The 24,373-nt window shown below is 43.6% G+C and overlaps 1 protein-coding gene across 1 annotated transcript; it reads left to right on the top strand.

Annotated features, from left to right (window-relative positions):
* The first annotated feature begins 5,712 nt into the window (after window positions 1-5,712).
* abrab (actin binding Rho activating protein b) lies at window positions 5,713-18,622 on the top strand. The gene is made up of 2 exons (XM_034161356.1): window positions 5,713-6,655; window positions 18,128-18,622. The coding sequence occupies exons 1-2, from the start codon at window positions 5,874-5,876 to the stop codon at window positions 18,609-18,611; spliced, it is 1,266 nt and encodes a 421-aa protein (XP_034017247.1). The 5' UTR covers window positions 5,713-5,873; the 3' UTR covers window positions 18,612-18,622.
* Window positions 18,623-24,373: the final 5,751 nt, after the last annotated feature.

Genomic DNA, 24,373 nt, shown 5'->3' on the forward strand with positions numbered 1-24,373 from the left:
TAAGGTTTTGAATAATCAGGTCCCATCTTATCTTATGGACCTCGTAGTACCATATTACCCCATTAGAGCGCTTCGCTCTCAGACTGCGGGCTTACTTGTAGTTCCTAGGGTTTGTAAGAGTAGAATGGGAGGCAGAGCCTTCAGCTTTCAGGCTCCTCTCCTGTGGATCCAGCTCCCAATTCAGATCAGGGAGACAGACACCCTCTCTACTTTTAAGATTAGGCTTAAAACTTTCCTTTTCGCTAAGGCTTATAGTTAGGGCTGGATCGGGTGACCCTGGACCATCCCTTGGTTATGTTGCTTTAGACGTAGACTGTGTTTCATAATTATTGTATGGCCTTGCCTTGCAATGTGGAGCGCCTTGGGGCAACTGTTTGTTGTGATTTGGCGCTATACAAGAAAAAAGTTGATTGATTGAGTTGATAGAGGAGATGAAGGTGTTGTTGTCACCGACGATCCAGCCGGCGGTGGTTGCTGAGGCTGTTCTGGTTCTCTGTGCTGAATTATCACATCTTCTTCTGCCTTACCTACAGCTTTCTTTTTCCTTGCTTTCTCTAATCGTCGCTTCTCTGCTCCCTTCTGTCTGTTCTCTGCTTCCTCCTCCCAAAATGCCACTAAATCTGCCCCTACTTTCTGCATCTTTTTCTCATCACCTTTATGTTGCTGTTCTAACTCCTTCTTTAGCTTCTGTATACCGATCAGGTTCAGTCGTCCGTCAAAGTCATGTTTATTTATCCAGGTCTCCAATTTCTTTGTTGCTTTTGGATTTTTTGCTTCCATAAATTTCCAGTCGTCAGTTGATAAATTTCCCTTATTTATAGACGTCTTACCCCCCATTTTTATTATCCCTTGTTATAATTTGGACTTCAGACGGGGGCACACCTAGGGTGTTCTAAATCTGAAGTTTTCACACTTTCTTTGGACGTGACAATTAATTTGCCGTCGTGTGGTTGATTCCTTTCAACTCCCCGTAGGAAGCGGAATCACTTGCCTCTGCTTCCACACGCACGGTTGTCACTAACGTTGTCCAAAGTATTACACTTTCACACAGTTATTTACACTTACACAAAACACTATTTACACATAGAAACACTTTTAATAATCGTACGCGTATTCTTATGCCAGGGGAGCTCGCCCTCCTGTGAAATTTAACTAATGTCCTGCATTAGGGGACTCCGCCGTCCCTGCCAGATTTAACTGCTTTTTTACAGTGCACGTATTTCTACCCGGGATTTCCTTTACGTATTAAAACAGAGGAGTCCGTATCCTCCTTCCGGAATTTAACTACGTGCGTCCCTCGCAACCGTAGAGGAGTCCGCCCTCCTTACAGAGTTTAACTGTGTTTCATTAACAGACGATTCTGTATCATCGCTTACGGAGTTTAACTGTTTTATGTGATCACTTTTATCCCCTACCGGTACGCGTATATAAACAGAGGAGTCCGCACCCTCCTTACAGAGTTTAACTGCTTTGCAGTAACAGACGATTCTGTATCATCGCTTGCGGAATTTAACTGTTTATGTGATCTGATCACCACTCACTCAATACTATTTACAAAGAAATTCTACTCACTGACTCGACTTCCTGTCTGTCTTCTTCGGGAAAATCTCGTCAACCAGACGATGCCAACGGTGGTCGACAATTGCAGACACGATCAATCGATCGGACCTTGGCCAAGGGGTCTAGGGGTATGATTCTCGCTTTGGGTGCGAGAGGTCCCGGGTTCAGATCCCGGACGAGCCCCCAGTCAATATTGGGTATTTTCTCCTCCAAACATTCTTAAAACCTTTGATAAGACAAACAGAGTCAAGAAACACCAGTGAGACAGAAAGTCAAATTTTACGCGCGGAGTGCAGTCAGGCTGTACACCAAAGCTACACTAAAGTCTGGCCTGCGCTTCGCTCTTTTTATTAGTGAATCCCTCATCACATCATAAAACTTGTCCTAAGGGGGGGGGGGGGGGACAACGCGAGACAAGTTTCTTCCCGTAACATAAACACATACGTCAATAAGCGCAGCTGTAAGGAAAAACAGTTTCTTTCTTTACTCTTATCGTCGGAGGTCAGCACATCTCGTTCGTCTGTTGCAGTTATCAGCTGTTCTGCATCTGCCTGGAACACTAAGCATCACATCACAATCAGTCAAAATTCAACCTTCAGTTCTTTTACTCCCAGTCATTAGCGGCTACGAAAACAAGTTGTGTAATAATAATAATAAGTACATCCAGCTCCAACAAGGTTGAATAACACGTACATTCTCGGGTTTAAGTGCAAACAGCACAACACCGTTCTCATCAGAAAGAAGACAAAAGGTACAAATGTTTAACAGTGATAACATATATATATATATATAAAATCCTTAACAGTAACCGACATTCGCGTGAGTCACAGACCGTGAGATGGCGCGAGATTCACAACTGTGAAACAGTGAATTTCAGCTCCATGTGTGGAGCAAAAAAAGGAAAAAGATCACTGTCCAAATACTTATGGACTTGGCTGTATGAGGCTGTCATCCTGTATCAGTTTATACACACTGAAATTAAGTCTTTAGTTTTCTTATTCTAAATAAAACATTTATGATCAGAGGAATAAAAACATTTCCTTTTAAAATGGGAAAGTTGTGACATGAAAATGACACAAAGGAAAATCCAAGCCTGCAATGAGCATATTTTTCCATGTGGAGGCGCTGTCCATAATGTGGACGTTCTGCTGATCTTCCATGAGTCACTTGCACTCTCCCTGACAGACTCCAGACAGCTGTGGCTTCATGTCTGTGTGCACCGAGTTCTATTTATACACGGCTCCCCCTCTGCAAACATGGACATCAAATTTCACAGTACACACACAAAAATTAGAACTTCATGCCCATTTACATAAAGTGCAAGGAGCACTTCTGCCAAAGAGTGACTTTCTTCATTTTCACATGCCAGCCTACGTGCTTCCCTCAGCAGCCAGCGACTGAAGCAGCTTTGCGAGGACAGTCTGTGCAGGTGTCACATTCTGAGCTGGCCAAAAGGTGTCTCCTCACCTCAGATTAAATGTCTCCTTGTATCTGTGATATGTCTTGGCCACACTGCAGCACACGGGTGCTTTTAGAGTTCAGGAAACAGGCAAAATCTTTTCAAGAAATGGCAGCAAAACTGTCGCTGAAGAAATTTTTAGTATGAATTGAACTGAAATTCAGGATCAGGTCACCAAATCACAGCATAAGGCACTTCACAAGTTGCCGTATGAGCAAGCACAGAGGCAACAGTGGTAATACAGGAAGAAACCTCAAGCAGAATAGACTGTGTGTGGTGACTATCTGCTTTAATGGCAAAGCCAAATGTTGTAGCTAAACAACTATACACACAGTGTACTGGCTGCAAAAACCAATGCCTCAAAAACAACAACAAAAAAAAAAAAAAAAAACCATCCAAATGGTGTGAAGCAGAAAATTGCATCTCCTTTTTCTTTTATAGCCTCTGATGCAACAGCAGGAATGTCTTTGTTTTGGTTTCCTTGTTCTTTATAACTTAAGTATTTTAAACTTGTAAAATAGATTTTGTAGGTTTTATTGTCACTACTTCTACTTTCAGAATAACATTTCTCATGTGTCTGTGATGGAGCCTTTGGAAGATCTGTGTAAACCGTTCTCCCAGTCTGGGTCCAATCCTGTTATGTCTCGTGTTGAATTCTACTTAAATAGGCTGTGGAACCAGGAACTTACTGGTTCATAGCACTTGATCAGTGGGGGTGCTTCTTGTTTTATTGTATGGTTGTGAGACTTTGACACAAACCAGTGACTTACAGTAAGGAAATGACTGGATGTGTTTAGGTCTCTGAGGAAGATCTTTAGGTACCACTGGAATTATTTAGTATCCAATGAACAGCTACTTAGGGAGATGGAAATAAGTGTCTGTTGGTGGGTTTTTAACAGCTTACTGAGGTGGAAATCACCAACTGTATCTGACAATGCTGCAATCTGCACGTTGTATGTTCATACAAATTAGTTCTTTCAAACGTATTTTTTAACTCATCCCACAATTAGTGATAAATGTTTTCCTTCATTTGCAAGATTTCCGAGTTTAGAGTGTACTGATATTCATACCAGACACTGTTACATAGACATGACTCATTTACCTATGGATATGTCCCTTCAGCTTCTCCCATGTTTCACTCTGAGGTGAGTTGCCAGATGTCCCACCTGATGCAACTCCATATTATAGATAGGTTGTAATAATAAAGAAAATTGTATCCACTGCTAATGGTTAGAATCACTGCTGATTGTTGGTGTCAGAAAAATAATAATAATAACAACAATAACTGGCCTGACTCACGGCAGAGGAAGACAGGCATCTTGCTTCAATTTGAAGTCTTTATTACTGCAGGAGTGCCATCAATGAAGGACATTAGCCAAATGTTGGAATATATCCAGCCTGGATCACATGGGTGTGTGTGTGTGTGTGGGGGGGGTTTCCTAGCAACAATTTCGATAGTCATAACCCTCCCCATGTCTTCAATACAGCTGCCAGGCTTATCTAACCTAAGGTTGGCCAAGACAAACGTACTTTTCTGAAACTGGGGAGCGTGGCCTTCTCTTATTCCCTGAGGTGAGTGGTCTTTTGTGTTTTCACATGAGAAACCTTCAGCATTAAGTGGTTACACTTAGATGTAAAGTTTGCACAGTATATATTCAGCATACATGATATCAATTAAAAGAAAACACATTCTCCTATCATGATAATAATGAAAAATAATAAAGCACAAAATCTTTTCCAACTGTTGGTTTCATCAGCGGTGTTTTTTTTTTTTTTTGTTTTTTTTTGTAACAGCTCAGCATTGATTGCAGCATGGATTAGTGGTTAGTACTGTTGCCTTGCGGTGAAAAGGTCACTGGTTCCTTCCTGACTTGGTCCTTTCTGTGGAGAGTTTGCATGTTTCCATGGGTTGCGTCTGGGTTCTCCAGGTTCCTCCCACTTCCAAAGACATGCCGTTTAGGTGATCTGGAAACTTCAAATTGGCAATAGTTGTATATTGGCCTGTGTACCACCTTCAATTGACTGGCAGTTTGTCCAAGGTGTACCCCTCCTCTCACCCACTGACTAAAATGGTAATGCAAGGCACTCGCTAGACACCAGGAGCAACTCACAGGTTAAGGACTGTGCCTTAGGGCCATTAATGATTCTTTGCTTGACAGAGGTTTGAACTGAGGATCCTCTGGTCTCAAGCCTACTGCGTAACCACTAGACCACCACCTACCATTGCTACTGAATAGGCTCCAGCCACCCACAGCCATGGGACTTAAGCGAAATAAGTAGATTTAAATAATGGATGGATGGATTTCCTTAATGTCTTTCCACACGTACGTATACCACATATACCTCACTCCCAAGATGTAGCAATTCAATTTTATATTGTCCAAAAAACTGCACTTGCTTACCAGGAGCAGCACATATCAGTACCAAGAAATGTACTTGTATTTTGCCTTAATGCATCTATTTATGTCTGGAGACTGTAATGTTAGTAACACTGAGTGGGCATTAAATGAAGAGTCTTGATCTTTCTATGCATGTGCTGACTCTGCTATGCTTCTCTTGCTCTACTGCCCTGTTTACCTCTGAGGAGCACAATCTGTGATGAAACACGAGTCCATCGGGGTGACAAGTGTCAGGGAAAGACGATCAGGCCGTTGGCTTTGGATGGCTCAAATACTTTCCGTGGCCATGCTCGAGGTTGTGCTCATCATTTTAGAGCAGTAGCTGTGAGAGTGAGGGTGTTAAGCAGCGAATGGGGACACGAAGCTTCAATCACTGGATGGAGGAGATGAATTTGTCGCCGGAGTTCTGACATTTCAGAAATACCATGTGATTATTTGAATTTAACAGTTTAATTATGTTGGGTACCCAGAAAGGTCAAGCCTCACAAAGGAAGCCAGCTTACAACAAAAACATGAAGAAGCTCCGTGCCTCTAGCATGGTTAGCAACCTGGCACAAGGCTGGCAGCAGTGGGCGAAAGATAACGAGAAGAAACAGGCCAGCGAACCCAGCGGCTGGAGTCCATATTCTCTGGAAGGACCTAAAGAGGAACCAAGAAAGACATGGGACCCCAAAGCAGCCAGAGCACATGTTCCCACTCAGAACCAGCCTGCAGAGGCCTCTGTAGCTCATGTTCCTGTTTCTGGAAAGACTCAAAAACCCGATCTTCATAAGGAGACCCAAGATGCAGCCGGGAAAGAGGCCAAGAGCTCCGCCGGGCCTGTGGTTGTGTGTCCTATCAAGACAAAGCAGGTGGTGAAGACTGTGGCCAGTGTGGCTCAAGAGAAAAGCACCGGTATTGGACTTCTAACCGAACGGATCACCAAGGAGCCATTGCCATCGGGTGAGGAGATCGACCGGATACTGAAGAAGAAAAGCTCACCCACACTGCGGAGAAAGTGCTCCAACGTGGTTTCATCACTAAGAAAAAGCTGGAAGCAAGTGGAAAATGAGCAAAAACTTGGACTAGAAGAGGGAGGACCAGCAGATGGACTCACCAGTGGTGTTAACAGAAAGAAAAGTGGACATCCAGAGGCAGAGAAGGACAGAGCAGATACAGAGGGTCAAACGTACAGAGCAATCTCGCTGACAGAAGTAGACAGTGAAGAGTCTACACTGAAGATCAAAAGACCTCCAATGTGAGTATTATTGGTGTCTTTCTTTCATTTTTGTGGCATTGGTGGTCGTGACAGGTTTTGAAGAGGTTATCAAACTGTGTATGTGTGTGTGTGTGTGTGTGTGTGTGTGTGTGTGTGTGTGTGTGTGTGTGTGTGTGTGTGTGTGTGTGTGTGTCAATGCTGCTGTTTGAGCCTCTTCAGCAGCTCTACATTGCAAAAATACTACAGTTGGTAGAAACATTACTAACAGCACAACTGACACAACGAAGTGCAAATTTAAGTAAACAAGAACCCTTAAATGAAGAGGAGACTGTTGTGAAAGTGTAGTGACACGGACCCACAACAGGTGGCGCAAATGAACGGTCAATAGATGAGCCAAAAAGTAACAATTTAATGTTGTGAAGGTGCACAACGAATATACAAACAATCTCAGAATCTGATAACAGTCAATCCACAAAGGTGACGTGTGGGCAGGCTCGAGGATAGAAGACGTCTGTCCTGAGAAGAGCCGGAACCACACGATTTCCGCCGCCACCGAACCTGGTGAATACTGGAGCCGCCAAGTCCCGAATTCCCAGGTGATCACCGTCCCCGACTGTCGGATCTGGTACTGCTGGCGAAGAGCAAAGACAGTCAAGTGTGGGTGTGTGTACACCCAGTAACAACAACGGTGGGAATGCCACCTCCACCTCTAATACACACTCGTGCAGCGTCTGTGTAACCACTTATCTGACGGGAAGTAGGACGAAACAGTCGCGACCCACGCCGGTCCTCTGGTTAGACAGCTGCAACACAATCAATCAATACAGGCAGAGAAAGTTACCTCCATAGAAGTACGATATCTCGGCGATGAGGTGGAGATGACGTCTGGGTTTTATGGAGTGAGATGATGAAGAATGAGTGACAGCTGTCAGGAAATAATGAGTGACAGCTGTCACTCCCGGCTGTGTCCATGGTGGCAGCGCCCTCTCGTGCCTGAAGCCCGCACTTCAGGCAGGGCGCCCTCTGGTGGTGGGCCAGCAGTACCTCCTCTTCTGGCGGCCCACACAACAGAGACAATGCTTCTGTAATTATGATGCACTCCATACAAGTGAGTCATCTTGATTGGCCCGAGTTTCTTCTTTGAGCCTCTGGGTGTGATTTCCATCAGAAGACTTATTTTCTTTCCCATGCAAACAAAAGTTCTCACAAGCCACCTGTGCAAACTTCACATACTGCTCCATGGGATATTCATATCTTCTCAGATGGCTTTGGCAATTATAGGTAATATTAGAGCCAAAATTTGCTTTGTGTTGAAATGTAGTTGATATAAATTACTGTATTTTCCGGGGTGTAAAGCCAGATTTATGCTTCTGTCTCCACAGTGACGCTGAACCCTCTCCGTAGCCTGACACTCGCCTCCCAAAAATTGATGAAATGATTGGTCACTTTTCTGATTTCACTCCTTCCTCTCCCATCATATTTACCTTTTTGCAGTGCGCACGTGGATAACATTTTGATCATGAATCAAATAGAAGAACATCTGACAGAAAAGCCCACAAATACAACCAAATTTACAACACGGAGTAAAAAAAACTACAAAGATACTCATGAAGGGAAATTGCACGTAAGTGGTTTGAAGGTCAGTGACTGTATAAAGAAGTGGTGGTTGTTGAGGGACAAATAAGTCCAGAAAAAATGAAAAAAAACAAAAAACGATCAGGAGCAGTAGGTGCATGCAGAAAGAAAGACCCTGCCTTGCTCTTCATGTCACACCCCCTACTGTTCCGGCAGTAAATTGCACTGCGACACCCACAGATTCCATAGATACGCACACGTTGACATGAGTGTGTGGCCATGGACTTAGAGCTGTAGAAGCATAAATCAGGGTTAAGTTGTAATTTTTGTAGTAGTTTGGGAGGTCCTGAGTATTGAGCTTGAGCTTTTACACATTTTAATTTGTAATGTTATTCAGGCTTTGCTATATTAAAATTTCTAAGATTATCCTCCTTAAACTCAAATGAAAAGCAAATCTCTTTAACTTGATTTAAATTAAGTAAAAATGTCAAATCCATGATGATGGGTGCATAAGTAATGGATGTAATGGCACCAGTTAGTATAACGCCTGCCGATTACCCATTTGATTCAGAGACTGAAATGAAAACTTCATCTTCACCAACAAAGTTATCACCTCCTATCCTGGATTCCAGAGAACTGTTAGGGCGCGAGGAAGGGCACCATGACACTTGCACAAATTTGATCCCCATACTGGTACACAATCTGCCATGGCAGAGTGTAAACGCATTGTAAACTGTGCACGGCTGCATACAAGTGCGCAAAGAAAATTTTGAAATGTTCAAAATCTCTGTGCAATGGTCACATGTAGTTCACAAAATTAATGCGTACCAATATATTCAAAAACACTCACTGCCATTGTGAGTCACTGCATCACAGCGCAGTTCATCTGAACGATTATGACAAGATGTTAAATCTATCATAAACAGAATTTTACAGATACTCATAAGAAGGAATGAAAATTCAACTGTTTTACCAAGCTATTAAATATAAATATTACAAATTACCTTTTGAGACGATTCCAAATACATACATGTCATGAAGCACACGAGAAAATCTGCAGCTGTAGAAAATTCCTCTGATTCTGGAAGCAATTAGAAGTGGTTTCATCAGCCAAGTTCTGAGAGCAAATGATTAATTTGCTACAAAATAATATTTCATATAATGCAGCGTCCAGCGGACACAGCGGGTTGTAATGGCACGAACAATTGTGCAGCAGGGCGGGGATTAAATGTGTACAAGTGTCAAGGTGCCTTAAAGCTGCATCAAAAAAGACAGCTACTGTTACTATTGTTATTACTGTTGTTGTTGTGACCCCAGCTCTCCGCCTCTCCCCGTGGGCGACGCCAGAAAAATGAAGTGTCCAGCCCCTCTCCAGGAGTTGGGTACCAGAGTCCAAGCTGTGCGTGGAGGTGAGCCCGACTATCTCTAGTTGGTATCTCTCAACCTCCCGCACAAGCTCAGGCTCCTTCCCCCCTAGCGAGGTGACATTCCACGTCCCAACAGCCAGGGGCTGTGAGCATGGACCGGGCCGCCGGGCCACCCGCCCTCGACCGCCACCCAATCCTCTCTGCACCCGACCCCCATGGCCCCCTCTGCAGGCGGTGAACCCACAGGAGGGCGGGCCCACATCACTCTTTCGGGCTGAGCCCGGCCGGGCCCCATGGGCTAAGGCCCAACCACCAGGCGCTCGCACGCGAGCCCCAACCCCAGGCCTAGCTCCAGGGTGGGACCCCGGCTCCGCCATACCGGGCGACGTCACGGTCCTTGATCTTTTACTGGTCATGGAGGTTCTGAACTGCCCTTAGTCTGACCCGTCACCTAGGACCTTTTTGCCTTGGGAGACCCTACAGGGAGCACAAAGCCCCCGACAACATAGCTCCTAGGATCATCCGGGTACACGCCCACGTGGGCGGCGACAGTGAGACCTGGAGGGGGGTGATTGGGAAGCACGGCCTCCACAATCTGAACCCGAGTGATGTTCACTTGTTGGACTTCTGTGCTAGTCACAGTTTGTCCATCACGAACACCATGTTCGAGCACAAGGGTGTCCATAAGTGCACGTGGCACCAGGACACCCTGAGCCGGAGGTTGATGATCGACTTTGTAGTTGTATCATCTGACCTTCGGCCACGTGTCTCGGACACTCGAGTGAAGAGAGGGGCAGAGCTGTCGACTGATCATCACCTGGTGGTGAGTTGGATCCACTGGGAGGGTAGGAAGCCAGTAAGACCTGGCAGGCCCAAACGTATCGTGAGGGTCTGCTGGGAACGACTGGCGGAACCCTCTGTCAGCGAGGTCTTCAACTCCCACCTCCGGGAGAGCTTCTCCCAGATCCCGGGGGAGGTTGGAGACATGGAGTCCGAGTGGACCATGTTCTCCACCTCCACTGTCGATGCGGCTGCTCGTAGCTGTGGTCGCAAGGTCTCTGGTGCCTGTCGCGGCGGCAATCCCCGAACCCGGTGGTGGACACTGGAAGTAAGGGATGCCATCAAGCTGAAGAAGGAGTCCTACTTATCTTTGTTGGTAGGTGGGACCCCAGAGGCAGCTGACAGGTACCGGCAGGCCAAGCGTGCCGCAGCCCGTGCAGTCGCAGAGGCAAAAACTCGGGTCTGGGAGGAGTTCGGGGAGGCTATGGAGGAGGACTATCGGTCGGCCTCGAAGAGATTCTGGCAAACCGTCCGACGTCTCAGGAGGCAGAAGCAGCTCTCCACCAGCACTGTTTATGGTGCTGGTGGGGAGCTGTTGACCCTGACTGGGGATGTTGTGGGGCGGTGGAAGGAGTACTTCGAGGATCTCCTCAATCCCATCGTCACGTCTTCCGAAGAGGAAGCAGAGACTGGGGACTCGGAGGCGGACTCATCCATTACCCAGGCCGAAGTCACCAAGGTGGTAAGAAAGCTCCTCAGTGGCAAGGTTCCTGGGGTGGGTGAAATCCGTCCTGAGTACCTTAAGTCTCTGGATGTTGTGGGGCTGTCTTGGCTGACATGCCTCTGCAACATCGCGTGGCAATTGGGGACAGTGCCTCTGGATTGGCAGACCGGGGTGGTGGTCCCTCTGTTTAAGAAGGGGGACCAGAGGGTGTGTTCCAACTATAGGGGATCACACTCCTCAGCCTCCCCGGTAAGGTCTATTCCAGAGTACTGGAGAGGAGAATTCGACCGATGGTCGAACCTCGGATTCAGGAGGAGCAGTGTGGTTTTCATCCTGGTCGCGGCACACTGGACCAGCTCTACACGCTCCATCGGGTGCTCGAGGGTTCATGGGAGTTTGCCCAACCAGTCCACATGTGTTTTGTGGATCTGGAGAAGGCATTCGACCGTGTCCCTCGGGGCACCCTGTGGGGAGTGCTCCGGGAGTACGGGGTCCGGGGTCCTTTGCTAAGGGCTATCCGGTCCCTGTACGACTGCAGCAGGAGCTTGGTTCGCATTGCCGGTAGTAAGTCAAACCTGTTTCCAGTGCACGTTGGCCTCTGCCAGGGCTGCCCTTTGTCACCGGTTCTGTTCGTTATTTTTATGGACAGAATTTCTAGGCGTAGCCAGGGTGTAGAGGGGGTCTGGTTTGGGAACCACAGAATCTCGTCTCTGCTGTTTGCAGACAATGTGGTTCTGTTGGCTTCGTCAAATCAGGACCTTCAGCGTGCACTGGGGCGGTTTGCAGCCGAGTGTGAGGCGTCCGGGATGAAAATCAGCACCTCCAAATCCGAGGCCATGGTTCTCGACCGGAAAAAGGTGCTTTGCCCTCTTCAGGTCGGTGGAGTGTCCTTGCCTCAAGTGGAGGAGTTTAAGTATCTCGGGGTCTTGTTCACGAGTGAGGGACGGATGGAGCGTGAGATCGATAGACGGATTGGTGCAGCATCTGCAGTGATGCGGTCGCTGTATCGGACCGTCGTGGTGAAGAGAGAGCTGAGTAGGGGGGCAAAGCTCTCGATTTACCGATCGATCTACATTCCGATCCTCACCTATGGTCATGGGATTTGGCTCATGACCGAAAGAACGAGATCGCGAGTACAAGCGGCCGAGATGAGTTTCCTCCGCAGGGTGGCTGGGAGCTCCCTTAGAGATAGGGTGAGGAGCTCGGTCACTCGGGAGGAGCTCGGAGTCGAGCCGCTGCTCCTCCACATTGAAAGGAGTCAGTTGAGGTGGCTCGGGCATCTTTTCTGGATGCCCCCTGGACGCCTCGCTGGAGAGGTGTTCCGGGCACATCTTAGACAGTGTTGGGACTGTTTACACAGAGACTGCTACCTGCTGCTTTGGACTTGAACTAACAGTCTTTTTCAAGACTTTTTTACTTTTTTACTTTTTAATTTTTTTTTTAACTTTTTACTGTGCTCCAACGCCTAAGGAAGACCTCTAACGGTCGAAACATCGCGACGGAGCACTTTTATCAGCTAACTTTCATTAGCGTTGGCAGGCTAACTAGCTTGCTAAAGCTTTCGTTTTTATTTTTTTTTTATTTTTATTTTATTTTAGCACCGTTGTCGTGCGTTGCCTGTGCTGCTTCATGGCCTGTTTGGTGCCTTGATTGGGGCACTCCTTCTGCTGAATCACCTCTGGATTATTTGCACATTATTCACTTTGTGTGTTTTGGGGAATCCGCTAGCTTAGCGTAGCTACTAGCTCTTAGCCGATTAGCATGGCGGCTTCTCCTGTCTCTCCCGCACTTTTCTGCTCTGGGTGTGAAATGTTTAGTTATTCCTCGGCCTCCTTTAGCAGTAACGGTACTTGTAATAAGTGCAGCTTATTCGTAGCTTTGGAGGCCAGGCTGGGCGAAGTGGAGGCTCGGCTCCGCACCGTGGAAAATTCTACAGCTAGCCAGGCCCCTGTAGTCGGTGCGGACCAAGGTAGCTTAGCCGCCGTTAGTTCCCCCCTGGCAGATCCCGTGCAGTCGGGAAAGCAGGCTGACTGGGTGACTGTGAGGAGGAAGCGTAGCCCTAAACAGAAGCCCCGTGTACACCGTCAACCCGTTCACATCTCTAACCGTTTTTCCCCACTCGACGACACACCCGCCGAGGATCAAACTCTGGTTATTGGCGACTCTGTTTTGAGAAATGTGAAGTTAGCGACACCAGCAACCATTGTCAATTGTCTTTCGGGGGCCAGAGCAGGCGACATCGAAGGACATTTGAAATTGCTGGCTAAGGCTAAGCGTAAATTTGGTAAGATTGTAATTCACGTCGGCAGTAATGACACTCGGTTACGCCAATCGGAGGTCACTAAAATTAACATTAAATCGGTGTGTAACTTTGCAAAAACAATGTCGGACTCTGTTGTTTTCTCTGGGCCCCTCCCCAATCAGACCGGGAGTGACATGTTTAGCCGCATGTTCTCCTTGAATTGCTGGCTGTCTGAGTGGTGTCCAAAAAATGAGGTGGGCTTCATAGATAATTGGCAAAGCTTCTGGGGAAAACCTGGTCTTGTTAGGAGAGACGGCATCCATCCCACTTTAGAGGGAGCAGCTCTCATTTCTAGAAATCTGGCCAATTTTTTGGATCCTCCAAACTGTGACTGTCTAGCGTTGGGACCAGGAGGCAGAGCTGTGGTCTTATACACCTCTCTGCAGCTTCTCTCCCCCTGCCATCCCCTTATTACCCCATCCCCATAGAGACGGTGCCTGCTCCCAGACCACCAATAACTAGCAAAAATCAATTTAAGCATAAAAATTCAAAAAGAAAAAATAATATAGCACCTTCAATTGCACCACAGACTAAAACAGTTAAATGTGGTCTATTAAACATTAGGTCTCTTTCTTCTAAGTCCCTGTTGGTAAATGATATAATAATTGATCAACGTATTGATTTATTCTGCCTAACAGAAACTTGGTTACAGCAGGATGAATATGTTAGTTTAAATGAGTCAACACCCCCGAGTCACACTAACTGTCAGAATGCTCGTAGCACGGGCCGGGGCGGAGGATTAGCAGCAATCTTCCATTCCAGCTTATTAATTAATCAAAAACCTAGACAGAGCTTTAATTCATTTGAAAGCTTGTCTCTTAGTCTTGTCCATCCAAATTGGAAGTCCCAAAAACCAGTTTTATTTGTTATTATCTATCGTCCACCTGGTCGTTACTGTGAGTTTCTCTGTGAATTTTCAGACCTTTTGTCTGACTTAGTGCTTAGCTCAGATAAGATAATTATAGTGGGCGATTTTAACATCCACACAGATGCTGAGAATGACAGCCTCAACACTGCATTTAATCTATTATTAGACTCTATCGGCTTTGCTCAAAAAGTAAATGAGTCCGCCCACCACTTTAATCATATTTTAGATCTTGTTCTGACTTATGGTATGGAAATAGAAGACTTAACAGTATTCCCTGAAAACTCCCTTCTGTCTGATCATTTTTTAATAACATTTACATTTACCCTGATGGACTACCCTGCAGTGGGGAATAAGTTTCATTACACTAGAAGTCTTTCAGAAAGCGCTGTAACTAGGTTTAAGGATATGATTCCTTCTTTATGTTCTCTAATGTCATATACCACCACAGAGCAGAGTAGCTACCTAAACTCTGTAAGGGAGTTAGAGTATCTCGTCAATAGTTTTACATCCTCATTGAAGACAACTTTGGATGCTGTAGCTCCTCTGAAAAAGAGAGCTTTAAATCAGAAGTGTCTGACTCCGTGGTATAACTCACAAACTCGTAGCTTAAAGCAGATAACCCGTAAGTTGGAGAGGAAATGGCGTCTCACTAATTTAGAAGATCTTCACTTAGCCTGGAAAAAGAGTTTGTTGCTCTATAAGAAAGCCCTCCGTGAAGCTAGGACATCTTTCTACTCATCACTAATTGAAGAAAATAAGAACAACCCCAGGTTTCTTTTCAGCACTGTAGCCAGGCTGACAAAGAGTCAGAGCTCTATTGAGCTGAGTATTCCATTAACTTTAACTAGTGATGACTTCATGACTTTCTTTGCTAACAAAATTTTGACTATTAGAGAAAGAATTACTCATAACCATCCCAAAGATGTATCGTTATCTTTGGCTGCTTTCAGTGATGCCGGTATTTGGTTAGACTCTTTCTCTCCGATTGTTCTGTCTGAGTTATTTTCATTAGTTACTTCATCCAAACCATCAACATGCTTATTAGACCCCATTCCTGCCAGGCTGCTCAAGGAAATCCTACCATTATTTAATGCTTCAATCTTAAATATGATCAATCTATCTTTGTTAGTTGGTTATGTACCACAGGCCTTTAAGGTGGCAGTAATTAAACCATTACTTAAAAAGCCATCACTTGACCCAGCTATCTTAGCTAATTATAGGCCAATCTCCAACCTTCCTTTTCTCTCAAAGATTCTTGAGAGGGTAGTTGTAAAACAGCTAACTGATCACCTGCAGAGGAATGGTCTATTTGAAGAGTTTCAGTCAGGTTTTAGAATTCATCATAGTACAGAAACAGCATTAGTGAAGGTTACAAATGATCTTCTTATGGCTTCGGACAGTGGACTTATCTCTGTGCTTGTTCTGTTGGACCTCAGTGCTGCTTTTGATACTGTTGACCATAAAATTTTATTACAGAGATTAGAGCATGTCATAGGTATTAAAGGCACTGCGCTGCGGTGGTTTGAATCATATTTGTCTAATAGATTACAGTTTGTTCATGTAAATGGGGAATCTTCTTCACAGACTAAAGTTAATTATGGAGTTCCACAAGGTTCTGTGCTAGGACCAATTTTATTCACTTTATACATGCTTCCCTTGGGCAGTATTATTAGACGGTATTGCTTAAATTTTCATTGTTACGCAGATGATACCCAGCTTTATCTATCCATGAAGCCAGAGGATACACACCAATTAGCTAAACTGCAGGATTGTCTTACAGACATAAAGACATGGATGACCTCTAATTTCCTGCTTTTAAACTCAGATAAAACTGAAGTTATTGTACTTGGCCCCACAAATCTTAGAAGCATGGTGTCTAACCAGATCGTTACTCTGGATGGCATTTCCCTGATCTCTGGTAATACTGTGAGAAATCTTGGAGTTATTTTTGATCAGGATATGTCATTCAAAGCGCATATTAAACAAATATGTAGGACTGCCTTTTTTCATTTACGCAATATCTCTAAAATCAGAAAGGTCTTGTCTCAGAGTGATGCTGAAAAACTAATTCATGCATTTATTTCCTCTAGGCTGGACTATTGTAATTCATTATTATCAGGTTGTCCTAAAAGTTCCCTAAAAAGCCTTCAGTTGGTTCAGAATGCTGCAGCTAGAGTACTGACGGGGACTAGCAGGAGAGAGCATATCTCACCCGTGTTGGCCTCTCTTCATTGGCTTCCTGTTAATTCTAGAATAGAATTTAAATTCTTCTTCTTACTTATAAGGTTTTGAATAATCAGGTCCCATCTTATCTTATGGACCTCGTAGTACCATATTACCCCATTAGAGCGCTTCGCTCTCAGACTGCGGGCTTACTTGTAGTTCCTAGGGTTTGTAAGAGTAGAATGGGAGGCAGAGCCTTCAGCTTTCAGGCTCCTCTCCTGTGGAACCAGCTCCCAATTCAGATCAGGGAGACAGATACCCTCTCTACTTTTAAGATTAGGCTTAAAACTTTCCTTTTCGCTAAGGCTTATAGTTAGGGCTGGATCGGGTGACCCTGGACCATCCCTTGGTTATGTTGCTTTAGACGTAGACTGTGGGGGGGTTCCCATGATGCACTGTTTCTTTCTTTTTTTGCTCCGTATGCATCACTCTGCATTTAATCATTAGTGATCGATCTCTGCCCCCCTTCTCGGCATGTCTTTTTCCTGGTTCTTTCCCTCAGCCCCAACCAGTCTCAGCAGAAGACTGCCCCTCCCTGAGCCTGGTTCTGCTGGAGGTTTCTTCCTGTTAAAAGGGAGTTTTTCCTTCCCACTGTGGCCAAGTGCTTGCTCATAGGGGGTCGTTTTGACCGTTGGGGTTTTTCATGGTTATTGTATGGCCTTGCCTTGCAATATGGAGCACCTTGGGGCAACTGTTTGTTGTGATTTGGCGCTATATAAGAAAAAAGTTGATTGATTGATTGATTGATCCCACTGGGAGGAGGCCCCGGGGAAGACCCAGGACACGCTGGAGGGACTACGTCTCTCGGCTGGCTTGGGAACGCCTTGGGGTTCCCCCGGAGGAGCTGGAGGAGGTGTGTGTGGATCGGGAGGTCTGGGCGGCTTTGCTTGAGCTGCTGCCCCCGCGACCCGACTCTTGATAAAGCGGAAGAAAATGGATGGATGTTGTTGGTGTGTGTTTTTTATTGTTGTTGTGTATGTTTTTTAAGTAATCTATCCCACTCAAATATGTTGGAAAAAAAACCTGTCATGCCTGCTTCATTGGATAAAAGAACAATGCTATATGCCCAACAAATATTAATGTGTTTTTAACTTTTTCACTTAGACTTTGACAGAAACATTTTAAAAAGAACTTTGGTTTCACAAATATTACAAAATAAATGTCATATTCTTTTGTCTATTATTCTTGCTTTCAGTGCATGCATGGTTAAAATAGGGCTTGTCAATAACCTTTATGAGGTATAAAACCCTATAGCTTCAGGGGGCTTTGCCCCCTTGATCCCCACTGGGGGCTCCAACAACCTTGGCCGTGAGCCACGATCATGTAATTTATACAGCACTAAAATGGTTCTAGCTAGAACCGTGTGTGTGTGTGTGTGTGTGTGTGTATGTATGTATGTATGTATGCATATATATATATATATATATATCCTCCTGTAAATGCAAGATGTGAGATATTAAATTGCACCTGAAGTCAAAATTCAGAGGAAAAACTGTGTAGAAGAAACATGCACTTATGACAATATTGTATTATTATTATTATTATTTAATTATTTTGGATGTGTACTCAGACAACAATCCATATGCATGCTATAAAAAAGTTACGTTGCGTGCACCTTGCATAACTAGTAAAAAGTCATGATTTCCAGTAAATGTGATGTCACCCTTCACAGATTCAAAAAGGAAGCTGAAGATGCCAACAAGATTAATGCCTTCTCCAAGAAATACAGTGCTGTGGGAAACCTGAAGAGCCGCTGGCAGAACTGGGCCTCAGAGCACAGCGACAACCAGAAACTAAACCCCTTCAGCGAATACTTCGACTATGATTACTCCATGTCATTCCGCATCCAAAAAGGCCAAGAGGGCTACGGGCGCCCCAAGGAGGGCAGCAAAACTGCAGAAAGGGCCAAAAGGGCAGAGAAGCACATCCACCGAGAGATGGACGACATGTGCTACGTGATCAGGACCATGGTCGATCCGGACCCAGACGGAAAGACCCGGGTTACGTTCGGTCAGCTGTTCGACAGATATGTGCGAATCTCCGATAAGGTGGTGGGGATTTTAATGAGAGCGAGGAAACACGGGAAGGTGGATTTTGAAGGGGAGATGTTGTGGCAAGGACAGGACGATGGCGTCATAATAACTCTGTTGGTTTGATATTAATACTGAGAAGACATAAAATATTAATAATAATCCATCTTCCTGCAACATTTCACATTAAGCCAGTTTGAATTTATCTACAAGGAGAACTGAATTTAGTCTGATATTGATGTGCTGTTGTTTTTTGTTTGTTTTGGGGGGGGGTGTCTTATTTTTGTTTTTTGTGGATATCATTCATTCATTTTCTGCCACTTATCCAGGTTCAGGTCAACAATATCAAAAGATATTCAAATAGTAAAAAAAACTACTCAACCCATATGTTGCACATGTGATTTACTCAAAATATTTTAGCTATTTTGTTAGATACTAAGATTTTTTTTTTTTTCTGGCTGCACAACTTGTGACTTGTTCATTTATTTGAATTTAAAACAGCTGCGTACTATGACTGCTGATCTGTTTTCATGTATCACACGTTCGATATAGATCGTATTCGATATAGGCATCAGCTGTTCATTTTGTTGGTTTGTTAGCAGAATTATTTGATAGCTTGCCTTTAGACCCAGTAGATTGTCTGGACTTAACAAGGTGAACAACCCATTAGGTTTTGGTATTTTAATCGCAGTCTTAGTGGAGTCCTAATTATTATGTTGTTTCCATGGTGAGGAGGAGTTCTCTTCCCTGAGTCATGGTGTCAGCAGAACAAACTGCTTACCCCACACTTCCCTATCCTCTTCTAACTCTTCCCAGGGGATCCTGAGGTGTTCAGTGCATCCAGAAAGTATTCGCAGCACTTAATTTTTTCCACATTTTATTATGTTAAAGCCTCATTCCAAAATGGAGTAAATTAATTTTTTCCTCAAAATTCTACACACAATACCCCATAATGACAATGTGAAAAAGGTTGTTGTTTTTTAAAATTTATTTAAAAAAAAGAAAGAAATCACATGTACATAAGTATTCATAGCCTTTGGCAAGAAACTCAAAATTGAGCTCATGTGCATCCTGTTTCCACTGATTATCATTGAGATGATTGAACATGATTTGGAAAGACACACACCTGTCTACATATAAGGTCCCACAGTTGACAGTGCACATCAGAGCACAAACCAAGCATGTAGTCAAAGGAATTGTCTGTAGACCTCTGAGACAGGATTGTCTGAGGCACAAATCTGGTGAAGGGTACAGAAACATTGCTGTTGCTTTGCAGGTCCCAATGAGTACAGTGGCCTCCATTAAGCGTAAATGGAAGAATTTCAGACACCAGGACTCTTCCTACAGCTGGCCGCCTTTCTAAACTGAGTGATCAGGGGAGAAGGGCCTTTGTCAGGGAGGTGACCAAGAACCTGATGGTCACTCTGTCAGTGCTCCAGCATTCCTCTGTGGAGAGGAGAACCTTCCAGAAGGACAACCAGCTCTGCAACAATCCACCATCAGGCCTGTATGGTAGAGCAGCCAGACTGAAGGCACGCCTTAGTAAAAGACACATGGCAGCCAGCCTTTTTCACAAGTGGCATGCAAGTCCTTCTGAAATTCTGAAAATCTACATGCTCTGAGATGCGTTCTGGTGCACACTGGGAGCAAAATTCTGTGAACAAGTTCAGTTCAAAATCAATGGAAACTAGAAGCACTCAGAGAGTGCAAACCTCCGTCAAGCCCATGGGGTCACTGATGCCATAACATCTACACACTGTGGAATCATTGAACCTAAAAAAGTCTAACAATGATGTTTGCTCAGTAGTAAAAAAAAGTTTCATCTGCTGTGACTGGATAGCATGTATCCTTAGCGCTTGGCATCACAGTTTATTGCAACTTGCACCTTTCCCAGAAGCTACTGTCATCTGAGCACTGATATTGATATTGCATGTGCTTACAGACAAAAACAAATAAGAGACAAAATTCAATTTATTATTCAACTAAACTGCAAATATATGAATTTTTTAACATTTATGAAACACTTCTCTAAACAAGGCCATAGGGTCACTGACCCTAAAGAGATTCCCTCCTTGGCACAGTGATCTATTTCTTTTTGTCTCTTTCTCTAAAATTGTATATAATAATCATTAGATTATTAATATATAAACAAAAATAAATTTAAGAAATATTACAATTTGAAAACAAATGCACCCGAACGTGATGACAACTGCTTAATGCTAACTTTTAACATTGAAAATGCCATAGACATGCTAACGTGTTAGCATCAGGATCCGGATCACCACTAAAATTTAATCACTTGTTCCTCTTGTCATTTCCAACCACTCCAAAAAACTTCAACAAAAATGAATTTAAGAAATATTACAATTTGAAAACAAATGCACCCGAACATGATGACAGCTGCAACTGCTTAATGCTAACTTTTAACATGGAAAATGCCATAGACATGCTAATGCGTTAGCATCGGGATCCAGATCACCACTAAAATTTAATCACTTGTTCCTCTTCCAACCACTCCACAAAATTTCATCAAAATCCGTTCAAAACTTTTTGAGTTATCCTGCTGACAAACAGACAAACAAACAAACACGACCGAAAACATAACCTCCTTGGCGGAGGTAAAAATACTCAGAAATATAGTCAAATTTTTGATTAAAAAACAGTATACCTACCTCTCACCTATGCACTTACAAATGACTGATCAAGAAGGTATCTATTCATTTCATATGGAAATATGGAACCTTACTGAAATCTTTCTGTTCGCATCACTCATTGGCTTTTACAACAGAATGCTTTAGCCATGATGCATATGAACACAGACTTTATAAAATATTTGACCATAGTCTTTATGAGATGTTCACAAATATGAATAGGAGAATTAATATCAGAATTCTTTGACAATTTACAGGATGTTTTAATCTAAGAAGGTAAACACTTTATAACCTTACATGTTATCTTTAATCATTACAGAAAATGACCTTTTTTTCTAGTTGATGCATGTCATATTTGTCTTCTACTATGTATCTGATATAGAATAGACAGAAAGACAAACAGGGGTGAAAACATTACCTCCGCCAAACTTCGTTTGTGGAGGTAATGAACATGACAATTGACAAAGCACGTCATATCTGTTTGTTTGTTTTGTGAACAGCCTGGAGCCCATGATTTTTCATATCATTATGAAAGTTTTGCTGAAGATTCATATCTTGATAGGCAAGAACTGATTCCAAGATGGCGTCCGAGATGGCCACCAAAATAAGGTTTTTTCACTAAAACACCAATGATTTCTGTCATTATTAAGTCTATTGTTTGTTCCTACTATGTAGTTTAATGATAAGGGTCTATTGGCGGCCATTTTGGACGCCATTTTGAATCTTAAACCCATGATTGAATTTAGTTTAGGCACAAATGAGTTTGCTGTGACCTGCAAAGGTCTTCCCATTGAATCTCTGTGATATTTAAGTTGTTTATATGTTGTGTAAAGGTGTTTTAGTGGAAAAAAAAACTTATTTTGGTGGCCATCTTGGATAACTGGCTTGAGGTCAGTTTTTATTTTTGGGAACATCCTAATTGTGTTTTGGGGTCATCTAAGGAACCTAAAACAGTTGGTATGGTTTAGTCTGGGGGGAGGGGGTGTAAAGTTCGTGGTTGTAGCTCCCCTATTATATGAAGTGGTTCTTATTATATTCTATCAATTTTGATCTGTTACTCAACAGAGCAAAATGCAGCTGCCAGACATTTGACACAAAGCAGAAAGTTTGACCACATTACACCCATTTTGGCATCTCTTCACTGGCTTCCTGTCCCTGTGAGATCAGATTTTAATGTTCTGCTACTGGCCTATATAATTGATCATGGACTGGCACCTCCCTACTTTGTTGACCTAATTAAACCCTACGTACTGGCCCGGGCTTTGTGATCTCAGGGTGCAGGACTACTTTGTGTCCCTAGGGTGAATAAAAAGTCTGCGGGTCATAGAGCTTTCTCTTATCGTGCCCCTGTTCTGTGGAATGATCTCCCTGCATCAATAAAACAGTCAGATTCTGTAGAGACTTTCAAGTCCAGACTTAAGACTGGCATACTGGCATAGTATGTTACTATGCTTTTTACTCTTTTCAATTAATTTTATTAGGAAATGGAGCGTGCCGCGGGCTCAACGTTATCTAAATTCTGGGTCTTTTAGTGAAGCTTAGGGCTAGTGGCCAGTGATCACATTAGTATTTCTTCTGTTTTTCTTGTTGCTTAATGCTGACAAATTACACTGTATGTGTTGTCTTTCTGATGCCTGATTGTTTTTTTTCCTTTCTCTCTGTTTGAGGTGCGGCTCCATCCAGAGATGGGTATGGTGTCTGTTTCTGTAACCCTCCTGTCCTGTGCACCGGCAACATTTCCTGTATATTAATTTTGTGAATTGTTTTGTAAATTGTGTCGGTAGCATGGCCCAAGCAGTGGGTCACCCCTTTAAGTCTGGTCTGCTTGAGGTTTCTTCCTCAATATCATCAGAGGCAGTTTTCCCTTACCACTGTCCTCTGTGTGTTTGCTCTGGGGATTAGTAAGGTTAGACCTTACTTGTGTGAAGCACCTTGAGGCAACTTTGTTGTGATTTGGCGCTATATAAATGAAAATAAATTGAAATTGAAAAGAGCACACACTGGATTAATCAACGTGGAAAAGGAACATCACTGAAGTGGAGCACAGTGTTGTTTTTCAAAGGCTACATTCACAACGTGCACGCGCAGCTGCTTTAACTTAACCTCCATTCAGACTGTGATTTTACTACGAGTTCATCACAATTAATCCAGTGATCACTTTTTAAACAGGTCACAATGACACAAAAATCACACTTATGTCAACTTTGCAATGAATCCGTGGTTCACTTGCATGCCGAACCATGGGGGGCAATCCGTATGGAGCGTGGATCAACTATGATCTGGTACACCATTAACGTAAATGGAGGACTGCTCATAAAAGCAGATTTTATGGGCGTGCCCACATGTTTTCTCCTTTTTTAACCACGTGCTGACACAATCGCCTGTCATTCTTTTGGAATGACATGTCATACTTTTTAGACCACAGTAAGCTTTCCTGAATGTATTAAAAAAGCAAACAGTCTTTTTGGGCTTGCCATCTTCTAACATTGCACTCTCAGACTGTGACATGCCCTAGTTGTGTTTGATGACTTGACTGCAAATTCTGCATCACAACGTCTCAGTTGTGCAAAATTATAATCACCAGCAACATTCAAAGTCCGGTTTCACTGGAAGTTAGAGGGTCAGGTTGTAGGACACACTTGTTTCTTGGGTATTTGGCAACACCTACTCTTGTAAATGTACTGAATATAAGATTGCCACCTTTTTTTCATATGTATTTCCAAGAAAGGAAAAAAGACATTCAGATCAATATATTTCTACAGTATGGTCAAAGTAAACAATCTTAGTACTTTACCCACCACTGCTCTTAATAAGGAAACCTGCCAGACATATACATGTCAAATATATTATAATGCTGATACCACCATAGGTGGCACCAGGGAGGCGCTAGGGTGCACTCCAGCTACCCCTGGGATTGGATTATCTAAGCACACCCAAAAAATTGTGCTTCAATTCCTTTTTTTAAAAATTAATTTAATTTAAATTAGTTATATGCATTCAGATCGAGATTTAAAAAAAACTTTTTAAATTCAAAATCAATAGCCGCAATATGCACATGATTAAAATCAACAAATGACGCAGCACTCATGTAACATTCGACGCTACGTTTCTCTTCAGCTCGTGCTGAAAATTGTTGCTAGCATAAACCCAGTGTATACTGTGCGGAGATGGATTGTTTTGTTCATCATAAATGTGCCCGGTTGGATAACACAGCTTTAGACGGTGGGGAAGCAGCAA

The sequence above is a fragment of the Thalassophryne amazonica genome, chromosome 20 (assembly GCF_902500255.1).
Source record: "Thalassophryne amazonica chromosome 20, fThaAma1.1, whole genome shotgun sequence".
In the NCBI taxonomy this organism is placed as follows: Eukaryota; Metazoa; Chordata; class Actinopteri; order Batrachoidiformes; family Batrachoididae; genus Thalassophryne; species Thalassophryne amazonica.

Coding starts and splice junctions, on each gene's coding strand:
- abrab (XM_034161356.1), top strand. CDS start 5,874: ATGTTGGGTACCCAGAAAGGTCAAGCCTCACAAAGGAAGCCAGCTTAC. Junction 6,656..18,127: donor AAGATCAAAAGACCTCCAAT/GTGAGTATTATT, acceptor CACCCTTCACAG/ATTCAAAAAGGAAGCTGAAG.